This window comes from Chrysemys picta, chromosome 5 (assembly GCF_011386835.1).
Source record: "Chrysemys picta bellii isolate R12L10 chromosome 5, ASM1138683v2, whole genome shotgun sequence".
Taxonomy (NCBI): Eukaryota; Metazoa; Chordata; order Testudines; family Emydidae; genus Chrysemys; species Chrysemys picta.
This window is the reverse complement of record NC_088795.1, coordinates 14,917,844-14,936,739: the sequence shown is the minus strand read 5'-3', so window position 1 is coordinate 14,936,739 and position 18,896 is coordinate 14,917,844. Positions and strand designations below refer to the sequence as shown.

The 18,896-nt window shown below is 46.4% G+C and overlaps 1 protein-coding gene across 19 annotated transcripts in view; it reads right to left on the bottom strand.

Moving 5' to 3' along the window:
* Positions 1-18,896, bottom strand: part of SHROOM3 (shroom family member 3) — a 259,403-nt gene that overhangs the window by 144,552 nt on the left and 95,955 nt on the right. For 7 of the 19 annotated variants that reach the window (XM_024108434.3, XM_042856351.2, XM_065595991.1 and 4 more), the window contains exon 1: positions 6,479-6,730. The exons of 9 other annotated variants lie outside the window; for them this stretch is intronic. Coding sequence is in view for 2 of the 10 variants with exons in the window: in XM_065595986.1 (XP_065452058.1) it covers positions 17,901-17,953 (53 nt within the window). In the remaining 8 variants the exon portion in view is untranslated. Of the gene's footprint in view, positions 1-6,478; positions 6,731-17,900; positions 18,073-18,896 lie in introns of those variants that run through there. 3 more of the 19 variants (XM_065595986.1, XM_042856357.2, XM_065595988.1) reach the window with 2 other exon arrangements.

Below are 18,896 nucleotides of genomic sequence, written 5' to 3'. Positions count from 1 at the left end.
GGGTGTAGAGAGCGGTTGGGGCAGGCAAGGGACAGGGAACGGGGGGGTTATATCGGTCGGGGGTTCTGGGGGGGCTGTCAGGAGAAGGGGTTTTAGAGAGCGGTTGGGGCAGGCAAGGGACAGGGAACAGGAGGGTTAGATAGGGGGTGGGGTCCTGGGGGCAGTTAGGGTGGGGGGGGTCTCAGGAGAGGGCAGTCAGGGGACAGGTAGGGGGATTCTGAGGGGGGTGGGAAGTGGGAGGGGGCGGGGCTAGGGCGGCACCCCATGTCCTCTTTTTTGATTGTTGAAATATGGTAACCCTAAATAACTCATGTACCTGCACATGGGATTCACAACACATTTGGTCTCCAGCAATCAGCTCCCAGGCACAGAGAGAATTTCTAGTCTACTCTAAGCAAAGCCCCCCCCCCCCCCCCCAATAGATAGACCGATAACTGAAATGACATCGTCACCTAGTGCAGACTGTACAACTGCAGCTGCAGACAGCAGGTCACACACGTTCATTGAAACATGCCTGTATTGACTGGAGAGACTGATCTTTGAAGTGGTTCTTGATGTAGGGAGCAGAATAGGGGGTGTTTTGAAATGCACAGGTCAATTTACTCTTTATACTCGCTAGATAAAAAGTAGCATTTATCCTTTACTCATACATGAACTCAGCAAAACACACGCTGATCTACCCCCTTCCTATGTGCCATTGCACAGCAGTGCTGCTTCTATGTGTAAAAGACAGGGTGTCGGCCCTAGAAACAGGTCAAACAGAAATCCAAGCTGAATTTGAAGCAGCCTATTCTAGTCTGTCAAACTGAACACAAACTTTGCGGATTCAGGTTTGGCAAGACATCACCAGCCCAGAAAGTCCTGTGCTCTAGGGGCTTGATCCGGCACTCTGGCCCTGATCCCGCAAAGCACTTAAACACATGCTTAATTTTAAGCACTCGTATTTAAAAGGAGCTCATCTCTTCAGTCCAGTTGATAAGAAAAGTTCAGGGCTATGGGGAAAGAAGGAGTTCTGTGTTTTAGGAGCTGATCCCTGAAAGCACAGGAAGAAGGAGATGTAAGACTGTTCATTCATATGCCCAGTCTTCTGCTTCTACACTCTTGATATGGGCTCTCAAAGCATGCGTCCTTACAGGATGGCATCTATCATGCTCAGGATGGGATGGATGGAGAGAGAGACAATGTCTTCTATTGAAGTCACTGAAGCTATATTGATTTAATCATCTGAGAACCTGGCTCATAATCATCAGACTAAAGATGAGCCCAACTTCTCTGTGTCCAGCTATGCAGAGTATGAACCTAGTGAGCTTCATAAAAGATAGGAACCATAAATCAAAATTCCCCTGCAAAAGATATGCAAATTATCATTGGGTAATAATCTGTAAAACTAAAGGGACCATAGGCCACTGTTTTGCCGAGTGGGAGAGTGATGTGGATATTCATCCACTGGATGATACACTGCGAACATCATCTCATCTCACACACTAACGAGCTCCCAGATGCGAACGCCGCTGGGTCACTATTGTCCTACTAGAGTGGATTTGAACTAGTGGCTTTTGGATGATTAAATAACAATTGCACATGTCAGTTAATATCCCCATGTACTTTTGGGAAGTCTTGGTTTAAAAGAAAAATGCCTCCTCAAACCAAATACAAGCTGAGGAGGGAAAGGCCTTTTCCCCTTTAATGCTCACCATTCTGGAGAAGGATTCTAAGCCCTTATCCTGCTTATTCATGAGTGTGTGTGTGTGTGTGGGGGGGGGGGGTTCTTAATAAAAAAAAAATCATTCTTGAGAAGCTGTTGCTATGAAACTCCATGGTTCACAACAGATGGCAGTGAGAGCTGTTCTCAGGCCTGGCTCTGAAGCTCTCCACTCAAGCATACCATTAACATTCCTCAAATACCTCAGGCCCTGGCGGCTTCCATGCGGGCCGCCAGTCCCCTAGACAAGCTCAATGCAGGCAGCTCCGCTGGTGGCGTCTCTCCTCAAGGTGCTCCGACAGCACTTGGATGCATTTGGGACTGGCTTTAGGAGGGAGGCTGTTGCCCCCCTCAGCTTTAGCCGCCAGATGCTACAACTGGGAAAATGCTCTGATTCCTGATATCAAAATTCAGCTTGTGTCCGAACCAGCTGGGGAGCTCTAACCACCCCTCTCTTTTGGTAAGTAGAGAGAGACTGAGCATTTTCAACTCCCACTGACTTCCACAGGAGTTGTGGGTACTCAGCACTCGTCTGGATCAGGCCCTGGGCTGGTTTTACAAGGACTCTCATGAATTATTTCTGCTCACTATTGAGGGATGAGGCAAAGAGCTAGTCCCCTAAATCTGAGGATCATTATCTTTCCACCACCTTTGGGACGCACAACACTTCACAGACGCAGGGCTGCAGCCCTAAAGAGCTTACTGTCTAAACGGGACTGAGAACAGGCAGGAGGCTGGGAGGAGAACAGCAGCAAATAAGGGGAAGGGAATGTAGCACTGGAGAGATTAGTGATGGAAAACAAGCAGGGAAAAACTGCTGGCAGGGAAGGAGGCGGAGGGAAGGCTGCTGGATATTCAGAAAGAGAGGCGCTTCTGCACAGGGAGCAATGAGATAAACTATATACACGGTGTTCTGTATGTGACAATCTAGTTTAGCCAGTGGCCTATTACCATAGGTGCTGGAACGAGGGGTGCTACCACACCCCCTGGCTTGAAGTGGTTTCCATTATATACAGGGTTTACAGTTTGGTTCAATGGCTCTCAGCTCCCCCACTATACACATTGCGCCAGCACCTCTGCCTATTATTACTTATATTATAGTAGCACCCAAAACACGATAGGTGCACAAAGACACATGCTGTAGGAAGACACAATCCCTGTCCTGAAGAGTTCACAATCTAAGGGTTCTCTGGCTTTAGTACCTGCTTGTGCGACTCCTGAAAAGTCCTTCATGAGGATCTGAAGCCTGCATCTACATGGGTAAAGACCTTCACAGCTCCCAAGGCAAACTCTGAACAGCCTCACCTCCACCATGCACACACACAGCTCACACCACGCTGGTCTCCTAGACCCAAACAGAAATGCTGGCTTTGCAGGACAGCATTTGAATCTGCTTTGCCTGTCACGGTAGCATTGATCACATCCAACTAGCGGGACGTGTGGGGGCTGATTTTCCTTTTGCTGCTGGGATGACTTATTTTTTTGATTTACGCCTCCCAAAGAGACAAAGAGGCAGATGCCGTAGGCAAAACGCAGTGAGTGGCGTTTGATGTGCGCAGCTGGCCATTTGCATAGCTGACCCTCTCAGGCTGAGCCTAGCTGCGATATGTGAGCTTGCCTCATTGTGTTGGGCAGAAGAACTGCCTGGGGAATGGGGCTAACCGACAGGCACACAAGTGGGTCTGGCTAACATTTCTGAGCAGGTCTCTTTCATTTTAGCGGCTGTTCTGAACATATTAAAAAGCTGTCATTGGAGCACATCAGGGGGATCTCTCTTCTGTGCAGGTCATAGTGCACTGGTGACCAGAATACTTATGACTCTGCTATTCGGAGATGGCTTGTGGGGTTGCATATTCAGAAGCCTTAGTGGTTTGGAGCAGCCACACAGGAAATTTTCTCTCTCACACGCGCACAATGGTTTAGATTTGGTTTATGAGCTTAAGTTACAAATAAAGAAGGAATGAAGTTTCCAGGTGGCTCTTTCATCCTTTCATCTTCTCTATTTTTTTTTTATCAGTCTTTAATCAAATTCCCGCTGTTACCTCTATTGAGCAAAGGAGAGCTGCTGGCATGGCTTTTAAGTGTCTGCACACATGGCCTGTCCTATCACAGCCAAGCTGCTGCGATTCATTGTTAAGTGGTCTCTGCAGGCTGCAATCGCTAAAAAGCAAAAAAAGAAATGACTGGGCTTTGGCAACTGAAGTCAGTGCTAATACCTGGTATTTGTTCAGCCAGCTGTGTGGTTATGGAGGACTGTTTTTAACCCTTCGGAGACTTCAGACCGTTTGGAGACGATTGAATATACCAGAGAGAGTGAGAGAGAAATTACTGATACCCTCAGTCTGTGTCTACACTGAAAACACTACAGTGGCACAGCTGCACCACTGTAGTGCTTCAGTATAGACACTACCTGCGCCGTTGGGAGGGGTTCTCCCATTGGTGTAAGTAATCCACCTCCCTGAGAGGCAGTAGCTAGGTCCACAGAAGAATTCTTCCATCGACCTAGCACTGTTTACACTGGGGGTTAGGTCAGTGTAGCTCCATCTCTTGTGGATCCTTGACACATAGCTATACAGATGTAAAATCCTCCTGTAGACCAGGCTTGACATTTTTAAAGCTACCTAAGGGATTTGGGTGCCCAATTTCCATTACAATTAATAGAAAATGGGCATCCAAATCCCTTACACAGCTTTGGAAATCTCAGCCATAAGGTGTATTATCTACGTACATGTTATATATTATAGATCGTAGAATCACTCAGGTGCAAGTCATCATAAATGATTCACAGAACTAGTGACGGACATTAGAATTGGAGATGCTCCTCTAGAGTCTGGTGTGAAACCCACTGATGCCAGTGGCAGACTTCATTAGGCATTGGATCCCCAGCTCATCTTCTTGCCAATGCAAGACCACCCACTCTAATATATCACTGACTACCTGGTTCCCACCCCATCCCTGCTCAGACAGATGGTCTGAACCTTTGAGAGATGTGCAGAGGGGAAGGCATCCACTCCCTCCAAGCCAATGCAGCCACTGTACAGAAGTTAATTCAGCCGCATGAATAAAGTGTGCTCCGAACATGGATCCATCATAGGGAGAGGAGGACTGGAGACTCTACACAGCAGTAGGCCCTCCAGACTCACCCTTCCTACGGTCCAACTAGGAACTGTGCCAGTCTAAAAGCAGCCCCCAGGGAACTGGAATTTGTGCTGCACAGGAATGCCCTTTAAATACAGACCCCTCCAAAGGCAACGGACCACCTTGCCTTGGGGACCTCCATGGCTGCTGAGTTGGGGGCTGGATTTGCCCCCAAAGGACTGCAGGAATATGTATGCTGGAGAACACACACACACACACACACACCCCCAAAGTGGCAGCATTCCGAGAAGTAAAGTTGCTATACAACCATTGTTCTGTCCTTACCATCTATTTCTGCGAGTTCAGTTAAAAAATGGCACATAGGCAAGAAAAAAGCTGAGTCTTTTGGAGTGGATGGTATTTTACCTACAATGATGGGCATTTGCCCCATAAATCATCCCATTATCATTGCCAGAGCCTCCTCTCTTTGTAAAGCTTCAATGGGGCCAAGAGACCATAACCTATTTCATGACAATTTTCATAAACAGAAATCCCCAGAAGGAAACATTCCCTTTCATATAATTATGAAAACAAACTCCAATATCCCAGTAGTGCAAGTTAACTATTGTCGTCCCCCAACCTACAGATAGTGGGCCAGATCTCAGGAGGTAAAAGCCTGCATTGATTTGAATGGAGCTATACTGACTTACATGAGTTGAGGAGCTAGCCCATCTTAGTAAATAACAGAATTATAGGCAAACTAATAGTGCTCACAGTAAAATGGGTAACTTGTCTATGTTCAGCATTATATTAAGGGAAATAAAACCATAGCCAGTAATCTAAATCCAAGTTCAAAGTCCTTAGCTGTGGTATTTAATAAGCAATCTACAAAGCTGTATATATTCTGGGCCAGATCCTCAGCTGGTGTAAATCGGTGTAGCGCCACAATAGAGTTACCCCGATCTACAACGGAGGATCTGGTACTTTTACATTCGTATTCTGAGGCCTACAATCTCACCGCACTAAGCACAGACAAATACATCTGTATGGCTGCTCAGTCCTTACTGACAACAGGGATGCAAAGCGTCACATGGATTGAAACTTGCTTTATGCAGCCCTCACGGAACTAGCACCAACCTGTTACCTCATCTAGGCTTCAACTAAAGATCAAATGACATGACACTGGAAATCTTAAAGCGGTTTGTGAGAACATTTACTACCCAATAGACAAAGATTGTTTCTCCCATCATGCTGAGCATGCTGGCTGGAGTACATCATCATGGTTTCTGAAGTCTGTGGTGCTATGCTATGGTGCTATACACCAGCTGAAGGTCTGGCCTTAAATATTTTTCTCTCTCTCGAGGGGGATATAAGATCACCCGTCACCACGGTCTCTGAAGACCCTTTTAACTTAAAGCTCAGTAAGATTCTCTTCCCCTGGCCAGGATTTTAACATAGCTGGAGCAATGCTGTGCCCTGTTCCTGTTTGCTGCAAGTCTCCCCCACAGCAAGGGCTGAGTAATCTCTCCTTTCATCACCTGGACACTTGTTTGTTCACTTGGAATCCTACAGCGTTTAGGACCAACCGGATTCTTGATTTTTTTCCCTCCTCAAAAACCCTGGCACACAAACTATTACTCGAGCAGGTATAAAGCCGAGACCGGCTCGCTCGGCAGTAGCTGCCTAGAGGCTGCTTACCTTATGAAAAACCAGACCAAGCCTCAGGTAGCCCCATCCTTGCTGGTGTGCTGCTCCTACGACAGAAGGCACCGTACAGGCGCCCTGCCATGTGGCAGGCTGTTCAGCACTGACGGGAAAGAATCAGAAGGCTGTCTCAAAGGAAGAAACAGGAGGGTAGCAATTAAGATAACAAGCCTCAGATACAGGTGGTTCGTGCTGAGGCACCTCAGGACTGACCCAGCAGCTAAGCAGGCGGCTCCAGCAGCAAACGAGGAAAAGCAGCTCAAATTACTGCCCTCCTTCCAACCAATCGTCAGCAGGCCTGACAAAGGAGCAGAGACCGTGATGGAAGGGGAAATACACAGAGTGAAGATGCCAGGCAGCTTCTGTCATGATGTCTGGGGAATGTGATTCTCACCTATTCCTGCCACAGCAGCACTTGAGGAAGTCACCCGCAGAGATCAGTGGCTGACAACCTCTTGTAACGTGTCACCTCATCTCTATAGCGCCTGAACACCTCACAATCGGTACCATATTTATCCTCATTACACCCCCGTGAGGTAGGGGAGCATTATCCCTATTTTATAAACGAGGTGACTGAGGCAAATTATCACACATATGTCTGGCAGAGCAGGGAATTAAACATCCAGGTTTCCTACATCAGTGCTGATGTGAGGCTGTTTGGTGCTTCTATTGCAGTTTAACACTGGAAACATCACCATTTGCAACAATGCTACAAAGAGATGGTAAATAGGGGGATGGAGGAGTAGCTGAAATCTGATTTGTCCAGCTCTTTTCAGCTTCGGACAGATCTGAATTCATTTTGACATAGCTGCTGTTTTTTAATGAGCTTGCTTTGTTTTAATAGCAGCATAAAAGCTGCTACTCCTATAAAAGTCATCTACATAATGATGGTTGTACCATAAATGTACCTACGACTGACGCCAAATGACACTGGCACCATTGGGCCTCTCGTGTCGTTATCGCAGCGAGCAGGATATTGCATACAGAGTATTCTCAAGAATTTGTTTGAATTCCAAACAGCTGTTTGTTCCATGGCCACAAAAACGTTTATTCACTATCCACAAACATTTTGCAAGGAGGGTATTGTTTGATAAATATTTGGGGAATGGTTGCTCCTCTTTGTACAAATACCATAAGCTAACAAGCGTCTCCGTACGTGAACATGACTGTTCACTACTGGTTGTGTATTATTTGCTGTTCCTCATTTGTTATTCATTGTTCTTCTGTTTAAAAAGTTTCACTAATTCTATCAAGAAGCAAAAACAATACCACATGACTTATGTGACCAATCACACCCCACCAAACAGTCACAGTGACCAGTTTGCAAATGCACCACAGGCTGAAATGTGTTCGTAAAACTATTTGGCAAATAGTTTCAAAAAAAGATTAGGTTAGCTTTAATCAAAGTCACGAACAATTTGCAAACAGAAAAAAGGGTTAAATTTGTCAATTTATTCACCACACATAATTCTATCATCTCTACTAAAAATAAACCTTCAATAAACATTAATTGACGACATATCATATTCATGGCTGTTGCAGATTTAACCTTTGTTCTGTATCTAAGTTCTGTGGACTAGATTCCGGGAGCTGATTCTGATCTCACTTACGCCAGGGTCAATCAGGAGCAACTCCATAAGGGAGATGAGAACTAGGTCAACCATGTGTGTTACACTAGTGTATATTGAGACAAACTCCATTTATATCAGTGGAGTTATGTTGGATTTAACTGGGATCAGATTCTGGGCCAGTAGCAAAAGAAAGACTTAATCGTTCTAAGTGAATGTAATAAACTATCCAGCCAGACTGGCGGTGTATATGCATCAGATTTCACCGTAATGCAAATTATAAACCCCTTTTAATAAACAATCAGATTTATGATAAAATCAAACAGGGCTCTATGGGAGATTCTTACAATACATTGGCCCCTCTGTCCAGATTTTCTTTGCATGTGTCATTTGAAGCCAGCATGCTGAAATCCTTTGCACTGGTATGGGGAAGAGGAACCTGACTCATGTCCTACTATTTGCCCCCCAGTCTAAAGGTCAGTCTAGACCAAACCACAGACACAGACGTGAGGCATAGACCAGACATAAAACACATGATTAGCTTTTACATTCTGTAATGGTATGATCCTGCTCCAACTTAAGCCAATCGGAGTTTCAAAAGAAGCAGGGTTGGGCTCTAAAATACCATCCGGCACTGCGTTGGCAGGATTTTCCTGACATACAGTATCAACATTTAGTTTGATTATTGGCTGGACATCACTGGCATGAGCTTCTTCTCTGAAGCTGCTGTGTCTACAACCTCTGCATTTCTAGTACAGCGTCCCAAAGCCAGCATCCTGTCCATCTGGCAAGTGTTGATTTACTATTGTTCCCTTGCCAACAGCTCTGTTTCTAATGCCCCACGCAGTGTAACACATTGTGATGGTTGGCATCTTTTTAGGAGGCAAAGGCATTTTGACATGGTCACCCTACCACCATCAATGACCTGAAATTATAAAAACAAACGAGCACATTGATTTTCTTCTCAACATTTCCCCGCAGTGCAAAACCCTGGCAAACCTAATTACAGCTGATTAAACACTTGAGAGGCAGTACGTCTGCAGTGATTTCTAATTTATTGTGTGTTTATTAAAATTCTTTGGTCTCGATCAGCTTTCTGTGCTCCGTGTTTGTTGTTGGGCCTCCTCGCTAGACCAGGAATCGCAAGCATGTGGATGAATGGCTTTGAAAGCCTCTCAACTTTAATAAAAATACTAAGCATTAAATAGAACGGACCTTACAGGCTGGATTCTGCGCACAGCGAAATCAATGGCAAAGCTCTTCAATAGTCTAGGAACATGCCCTAGAGCTCCAGAATATTTTACAGATGTCGGGCGGATTTGGATCCTCAGTTGGTTTAATGGGTGCACCTCCATTGACTGCAATATGTTATTACCTGTAGTATTACCAGAGCACTTAGAGGCCCCAAAGGCTGTAGGTAGGTGCTGTACAAACACACAATAAAACACAGTCCCTGCCCCCCAAGAGCTTACACAACCCAGGCAAAAGGTGGGGAAAAGGAACAATTATTCCTAGTCAACAGAAGGCGAATTGAAACATAGGAAAATGATGTGTCCAAGGGCACACAGACAAGAACTGAATCCATCTCTCTTGAGCCCCAACCCAGTGCCTTAATCACAAAACCCTCCTTCCATTCATTAATCTCTTTTTGTGAATAAACTTAAGACTCTGGTCTCCAGAGCTGTTAATCTGGTAACTTTCATGGGCTCTAGCCCCACCTCCCCTGCCAAAATCATCAGTATTGTACAAAAGTAACTGTACTGAACAATGATCATCTGGATACAAATTCCAGCACTGCTGAGCCGGCCTCTACATGAAGTAGCGGCGCGGGAGCCAAATCCATCTTCTAATTAATGTCATTCACAAAAGTGGATTTATTTGATTTAATTTTTTGGCACTGGGTCAAATACGACGTGAAATTACATTAGTGCTGTTGGAGGAGAGGATTAGGCCACAAAGCTCTTTGAAGGATCGTGCTGGCACGTTGCTTTTTGTAAAAATGCCAACAGCTTCCCCTCCCTTTTGGAAAACCCCATTTCCACCCAGTAAATGAAAAGGAATAAGGGCCAGCCAGGAAAAACTGTTCAAGAAGGGTCTGGGCCGCAGCCCATTGAAACCAATGGGACCCTTTCTATTGACATCGATGGGCCCTAAGGAGAGAGAGTTACTCATGTATTTTCTCCCAAACTCTGGTATGGTCATTTGCCAGGCTGCGTGGAAGACTTTTCATCCTGTCTTTTTTCAAACCCGAACTGTACCAAGAGCGTCTCGCAAGGAAAGATGATTTTGTAGTTAAGGCTCTGGGACATATTGAAATCAATGGAAGTTAGGAGTGTAAATACCTTTGCCAGATCTGGGCTACAGAGACTACTCAACTCATCCAAGGTTAGAAAATCTGTCGAAGCAGAGAATTGAACTTGAGTCGCCAAAGTTCGAGGCGCCAGCCCTAACCACTGGGCAATTCTTCCTTGACATACAATACTTGGTGCTAGTAGGTCATAAATAAAAGGTCATAAAAGCTCCTTTTTCTCTGTCTATTTAGACTAAGCTCTCTGAGACAGTGCCTAGCACGATGGGGCCCCACTATCACGTAAGTCCTCTGGGTACGACTGTAATAATAAAATAATAATAAATAATAACAACAACAACAACAGAGAAAGAAGGACAAAATGAGAATCTGCCCTTAAACTTTATTGATCACCCTGCTTATGAAAGTTGATTCTTTGCACAGAGGCTATTACCATTTATTTACTCTCCTGAATAGTAAGAACACAAGGCTTTTCATCCACATCTTTTAATACACCTCTATCCCGATATAACGCGACCCAACAGAACACGAATTCGAATATAACGCGGTAAAGCAGTGCTCCGGGGGGGGGCTGCGCACTCCGGCGGATCAAAGCAAGTTCGATATAACGCGGTTTCACCTATAACGCGGTAAGATTTTTTGGCTCCCGAGGACAGGGTTATATCAGGGTAGAGGTGTACCTCTTTTGAGCATACTGTTTATTTGATCGGTTCTCTCCTTTTCTCTATGCGTCATTAGTAACTATATTTGCACACATTAATCTAAACAAATGGTTACAAAACTTGAGCAAGCAAGAAGCACCACAGCCTTTAGATTAAACTGCTCTGTGAACTTCACAAGATAACAGAGTTCATTTCCCTCTGTTAAGCCATAAAAGCGAATAATCCTGAGACCACAAGCTAGTTGCAGGTATAACAAGCCAGCTCTGCAGAACTGAAAGCACCGAAGCCGGTAGCTGAGCGGGAAAAGGTGAAATTTTTAGCTGAAGCTCTAAAATCTGGTGTTAAAACTTGCTGATAATATATGGCAACAAAATAATGCAAGAGATGTATATTCTGACACACACATCTCAAAACCAGGGGTTAGGGTTGCCAACTTTCTACTCGCACAAAACGAACACACTTGCCTCTCCCCCTGCCCCACCCTCCTCTGAGACCCTGCCCATGCCCTGCTCCTTCTCCGAGGCCCCGCCCCCATTCACTCCATCCCCCCTCCCTCTGTCGCTCGCTCTCCCCATCCTCACTCACTTGCTCATTTTCACTGGGCTGGCTCAGGGGGTTGGGGTAGGGAGGGGGTGAGGGATCCAATTGGGGGTGCGGGCTCTGGCATGGGCCAGAAATGAGGAGTTCAGAGTGTGGGAGAGGCCTCCAGGCTGAGACAGCGGGTTGGGATGTGAGAGGGAGTGAGGGCTCCAGCTGGGGGTGTGGGCTCCGGGCTGAGGGATGGAGCTGAGGGGTTCGGAGTATGGGAGGGGGCTCTGGGCTGGGGCAGGGAGTTGGGGTGCAGGGGTGCAGGGGTGTGTGAGGGCTCTGGCTGGGGGTGCAGGCTTTGATGAGGGGCTGAGGATGAGGGATTTGGGGTGCAGGAGGGTGCTCTGGACTGAGACTGAGGGGTTCAGAGGGTGGGAGGGGGATCAGGGCTGGGGCAGGCGGCTGGGCGTGGGAGGGATCTGGGGATGCAGGCTCTGGGCGGCGCTTACCTCAAGCAGCTCCCGGAAGCAGAGGTATGTATCCCCTCCGGCTCCTATGCGGAGGCGTGGCCAGGTGGCTCTGCACGCTGCCCCATCCGCAGGCACCACCCCCGCCTCTCCCATTGGCTACGGTTCCCCACCAATGGGAGCAGTGGGGCGGCGCTTGGGGTAGGGGAAACATGTGGAGCCCCGTGGCTACCCCTATGCATAGTAGCCGGAGGGGGGAACATGCCAGCTGCTTCCCAGGAGCCGTGCAGCACGGAGGCTAGCAGGGAGCCTGCCAGCCCTGCTGCGTGGCACTGCCAACCAGACAGTCAACGGCCTGGTCAGTGGTGCTGACCGGAGCCACCAGGATCCCTTTTCGACTGTGTGTTTCAATCGAAAACGGGACATCTGGTCACCCTACATGCGGTTGTTTTACCTTTCAGTTCACCAAACTTCTGAAGATCAAACCTGAAATATTACAAAATGCCATACCTTTGGAAGCCAGGTGTGTAGGGTGTGAATAGGACAGAGACTCTGTATTTCTGTATAAGCGCTATACAATAAAACCTGCTTATCTGAACCTCAGGCCAAGACAGGGTCAGTGTCTTAGGGCAGGTCTTCACTACAGGGGGGGTCGATTTAAGATACGCAAATTCAGCTACGCGAATAGCGTAGCTGAATTCGACCAATCGGAGCCGACTTACCCCACTGTGAGGATGGCGGCAAAATCGACCTCCGCGGCTCCCCGTCAACGGCGCTTACTCCCACCTCCGCTGGTGGAGTAAGAGCACGAGACACGATAATTCGATCCCCGAAAGAGCGATTTCTACCCACCGATTCAGGCGGGTAGTGTAGACCTAGCCTCAGAGGCAGTGTGGCCCAGTAAGTTGAGCACTAGACAGAAAGTCAGGAGAGCTGAATTCTAGCCTCAGACTCGCTGCATGGCCTTGGGCCTTCACTTCTCTTGGCCTGTCCCCTCAAGCCCTTTGTCTATTTCAGTTGTAAATGGTTCAGGGAAGGGATTGTCTTTTACTAGATGTCTGAGCAGCACCTAGCACAAAGAGGCCTTCATGAACTACTGCACAAATAATAATCAGGGGCCACAAGGTTGAAAAGAGAAATCGTTAATTGTAGTGTGCAACACAGAACTTAATAACACAAGAAGAAATTAATCACTGTAATCAGGTGCTGGATCCCTACACACAGGGATAGATTGCAGAGCTGTGTAATAAATGAATTTATCATGCACCTTTGACTGGGCCACCTGCTCTATGCTCGCTAATCTGCCTCCCTGCAGTTTATTCCCACATTCCAAACATCCGCCCAGATTCAAACACCTGCCTGCCTTTTTATACCTCAACCTGCCAGAAAAATGCTTTCTGCTTTCCCCAGATTACACCCTGAGTCACATATTTAGTCTTGGGCCAGTGATGGGTTTAAAATCTGATCTCTTAAAAACCAGGCACTTTATACTGTTGGAAAACTTCCCACTGGTTCCAGGGTGTTTGCTACTAGCCCTGGAAGATTCTGAGAGATCAGAGGTCAGCACTGCACTATTATTAGCGATAGAAAAGCAGTTGTAGGTAGTTTCCAGAGATGTTGCTGGCTCCCTCTCAGTGCTAGAAGGTTGAGTTGACTCAAGATCACTAAGCCCTGGTCTACACTGAGGGGGGGAAGATTGATCTAAGTTACACAACTTCAGCTACGTGAATAATGTAGCTGAAGTCGACGAACTTAGATCGACTTACCGTGGTGTCTTCACCGTGGTGAGTCGACTGCTGCCGCTCCCCCGTTGACTCTGCCTGCACCTCTCGCCACGGTGGAGTACAGGAGTCAACGGGAGAGCGCTCGGGGATCGATTTATCGTGTCTAGACTAGATCCCCGCTGGATCGATCGCTGCCCACCAATCCGGCGGGTAGTGTAGACATACCCTAAGATACCCGGCTTTACAGGTGCAGGGTATAAAAATAACCCCAGTAACCATTTTTAAAACTGGCTACACATTTTTAAAATAGAAAACAGCTTTATGTGACATACAGGGAACAGCTGACTCATGGATTCTAAGGTCAAAAGGTACCACTCTGATCTAGTCTGACCTTCTGTAGGGTGGTGCAAACGTTTTACTAGGATTCATTTGGGATGACCTGCTTCTCTCACTGTGCCATCACCACTTGTGCGTAATAATTATACAGCCTTTCTATTGATGGTAAGTTGTTTTGGGCAGAGAACACCTTTTCATTCTGTGTGTGTACAGTGTCTGTCACTATGGGGTCCTGATCCAGGATGGAGGCCCCCTGCAGGCTACCACAATAATAACATAATAGTACTAATTCCAATCATAGCACACCACACTCTCATGAGTTCATAGATGAATATTATACTCCCTTGACTTTGCATTCTAGCTATCTGATCTTTCTACCGACTTCCAGGGGCCAGATCCTCACCTAGTATAAACTATCATAGCTCCGTTGACATCAGTGAGAAAGGCAGTGCAGAGACAGCACTGAACTGGGACTCACGGGACCTGTGTTCTATTTCTGGCTTAGCCAGTGGCGTCACCTTGGGCAAGTCGCTTTCCTCCTGGGCTTCAGTTTCCCCATCTGTAAAATGACCTCCCTTGTAAAGCATTTTGAGAGCTACCAATGAAAAAAGTGCTAGATATTACTATTATGCAAGGGAGCTCCGACAATTTACATCAGCTGAAGATCTGAGCCCCAGGTCCTTATAGTCCTGTGTACTTCATATTTGAAGCTCTTAGATAGTAATTGTGTATATGCTACTGGATAAAAAGATATAAGATTTCAAATGGTCCAGAAATACTCTCCCTTTCCTTTCAACCTTCTCTAGCTTATATTTCAGCCCTGAATCGGGTTTGAATCACTCTGTGGTAAGTTGTGCTCTTCCTTTAAAGGAAATTGAAAGGATGGCTGTGGATTCTGCTGTAGTTTGCAAACAAGCCATCAGCTATATCCATGTTAATGGCAGACGTAAACAAACAAGGAACTTGAGAAGATTGACTTGCAGCCAGCTAAGCCCAGCTTTTGCTCAATTAGATTAATCACATATTGAGGGAGCCATTCTCAGTGTAAGAACAGGCATTGCTTAGTTGGGTGCAGACTGTTAACGTTTAGAGAAGAAAAAGGAGTGACTTGAATACTGATCTTTGTTATCTTTGTGTTTGGGCTTCCTTAGATCTCAATGCTGAGCTGCTTCACAAAGCAAAAGATGAGAGAGTCACGTGTCTTTCATTCGACATAAAATGTCCTATACCATTTACAATCAAAGCATTAACAAGTGTACAACAGGGAATGGCCCTGCGCTGGCAGGGCGATGGACTAGCATACCAGGAGATACGGATTCAAGCCCATGTCTTTTCCATCTACAACTGATATGAAACTATTAATTTTCTAACTATTATTTGCATGATAGTAGTGCTTAGAGATACCAACTGAGACTGGAACGCCAGGAAGTCAGGCGCTGTACATGCACCTAATGACAAAGCCTCTGCCCAAAGAGCGTACAGTCTAAGAAGACAAGAAAGACAAATGATTGGAGGAAGAAAGTATTCTCTCCATGTCAGAGATGGGGAATGGAGGCACAAAGAGTAAGTGACTTGCCTAAGGTCAATGTACATTGGAAAAAAATAACCCCAACTATACATACAATATGATGGGGGCTAATTTAGCTACAATTAATCAGGAAAGAGATCTTGGAGTCATTGTGAATAGTTCTCTGAAGACGTCCACGCAGTGTGCAACAGCAGTCAAAAAAGCAAACAGGATGTTAGGAATCATTAAAAAAGGGATAGAGAATAAGACGGAGAATATCTTATTGCCCTTATATAAATCCATGGTACACCCACATCTTGAATACTGCGTACAGATGTGGTCTCCTCATCTCAAAAAAGATATACTGGCATTAGAAAAAGTTCAGAAAAGGGCAACTAAAATGATTAGGGGTTTGGAACGGATCCCATATGAGGAGAGATTAAGGAGGCTAGGACTTTTCAGCTTGGAAAAGAAGAGACTAAGGGGGGGATATGATAGACGTATATAAAATCATGAGTGGTGTGGAGAAAGTGAATAAGGAAAAGTTATTTACTTGTTCCCATAATATAAGAACTAGGGGACACCAAATGAAATTAATGGGCAGCAGGTTTAAAACAAATAAATGGAAGTTCTTCACACAGCGCATAGTCAACCTGTGGAACTCCTTGCCTGAGGAGGTTGTGAAGGCTAGGACTATTACAGGGTTTAAAAGAGAACTAGATAAATTCATGGAGGTTAATTCCATTAATGGCTATTAGCCAGGATGGGTAAGGAATGGTGTCCTTAGTCTCTGTTTGTCAGAGGGTGGAGATGGATGGCAGAAGAGAGAGATCACTTCATCATTACCTGTCCCTCTGGGGCACCTGGCATTGACCACTGTCGGCAGACAGGATACTGGGCCGAATGGACCTTTGGTCTGATCCAGTATGGCTGTTCTTATGGTCTTATGTTGTTAAGGTCACAGAGACAGTCTGTGGCAAAGCCAGGAATTGACTCTGTATCTCCTGGGATCCCAGTCCAGTGCTTAGCCACAAGACCATCCTTCTGTTTTTATTTACAGCAGACATTTTAAGGCAGTTCCTCAGCCGTGGTCAGTTGTCATAGCTCCCCTGTAGAGCTCCACAATGGCATTCTAACAACAGACACCAGCTGAGGCTCTGGCCAGTCACCTCCACTGACAAGCGTAATAAGGGACACAAGGGCAAAGTAATCTAACAAGGGTGCAAGGTGGGCTGTTGGCTTCCCTGTCTCACCCACACCAACCAGTCTACTGCCTGAGTCCCTTTTGGTCTGTCAGCCACTTGTGTGAATCCCCTCTCCAACCTCCGGCCACTAGAGGGTGATGCAGCTCAGCAGAGGAGCCACGGGCTGCAGTCAAACAGACAGCACATGAAACCCAGTACAAGCATTTCAGGAGGATACTGGCTACTCCTGCCAAAAGATCCCTTCCCCGCCAAATAGGCTTAGAAAGATGCAATGATGAGTACCGCAAAAACAATCTTCCATTATGTTAGTACAACAGGTCCCCCTAGTGGTGACCATGGTATTTTATCTGTTGTGTAACACCGGAAGGATCATCCTGTTGTGATAATTGGGCTTATCAATTTACTCTAATTGTGAGCTCAACTGTAAAACATACGTGAAAGTTTATAAGATGTCATAATAATCTATAACAACCAGTGTTGATGGGAAAAGGGACAAAAAGGAGACAGAAAGACTGAATTAGTCTAAACAAAGAGGCCTATTGATATAATTCAAGGACTGTGTTAAGATCATTCTCAGTAAACAAGAAAACATGGGTCCGGAAATTAATGAACGAAAAGGGGCGTGTTGGATACTAGGTCTAATTTGTGAACAAAATAATAAAGGCCTGGGCTCTTCTACCCATCACTCCCTTTTTGACTCCTTAAATAAAGAGACTTGGGGGGGGGATACAGAAGAACAGGCGGAGGCTACTGGAGCAAGTTTCACCATTAGGCTGCCACCACCACCGTTCACTGGGATCCTGGGCCTTCCTCATCTTAATCCTAGGAGATGTCCCGACCAAACCAGGCCAGAGAGAGGGATCCCGATGACATCACCACCCCTACCAGCTCCAGCTGAAACCCGAACACCAGCTGAGGTGAAACGGGATCAGACTTTAACAGCAGCAGCAGCAACAGCTCCAGGCCATCTCAACTAACTACTTCTCTTTTCCCCCAAATGACAGTTGTTACTATCTTTGATACCATCTAAGGGATGTTCAAACAAGGGGGAGGGGGGGGTTCTTCTAAAACTCTCCCCAGTTAAACGGAAAGGGAAGAATAGGTCACTGACTTTGTGCAGGAACTGTGGTTCTTCGAGATGTGTCCCCCGTGGGTACAAAGCATCGTGAGGCACCCTCGCTTTCAGGGCAAGTGATGGCAACCCCTCACTGGTCTGAACTGCACCCCGGAATGTCATAATGGGCCCTCTGTTCAAACACTGCTCGTGTCTGAAAGGGTCCTGCCGAGGGGTTGTCCCTGTGGCTCTGGATACGAGGTGGCTTTCACAACAGTATTCCCAGAATAGCTATGTTAAACATCATGCCTCAGCAATCTAACTGCTGCTGATGTGAATGTAAGACTGTGTAAACAGTGCACAGCGACAGCCATCCTTGTTGAGTGACCCGTGGAGAAAAGTCTATTTTTAGCAACTGCCGTAGGCCACGGTGGCCCATGTAAAACAGGCAGGCAGTGCGCAGATTTGGGGCCAAATTCTCAGCTGGTGTAAGCAAGCATCGCTCCACTGGCTTCGGCTGAGGAGCTGGGCCTGAGGAACATTGAATCTGCTAAGTGAGGAAAGAAGAAGCCAGTTTGAAAAAAGCAAAAACCAACTCGAATCTGCTCCCTGAACGAGAATGAAGCTGACCCTGTCGTTGAATTAACGCACAAGAGGGAAAGAACCTCAGCTGGTGGCAATCAGCAACTCACTGCTGAAGTCTATGGAGCTACACCGGTTTGCAGCAGCTGGGGCTCTGGCCTGTTGTCTTTAGGAATGTGGTATCAGCTTTGACCAGCAGCAGAACCTCAAAAGGATTAATCAGAAACATCCAGGCACCCAGTCGTCTCGCTGCATCTCAAAAAAATAAAGGCATTGAATAGCATGGACGTTATTAGAAAGCATTGTTCTGACTGGGCCAAACGCCTCCCTCAGTCAGATACAACAAGCAAAGACACATTTCACTTATTTACTGCGTGCAAATGATCGCAGTTCAGGCCCAGTCCCTCTCCCTTTGAGCACAGTGGGAAAGCTCCCACTAACTACAATGGGAGCAGGCTCCGGCTCGTCAGC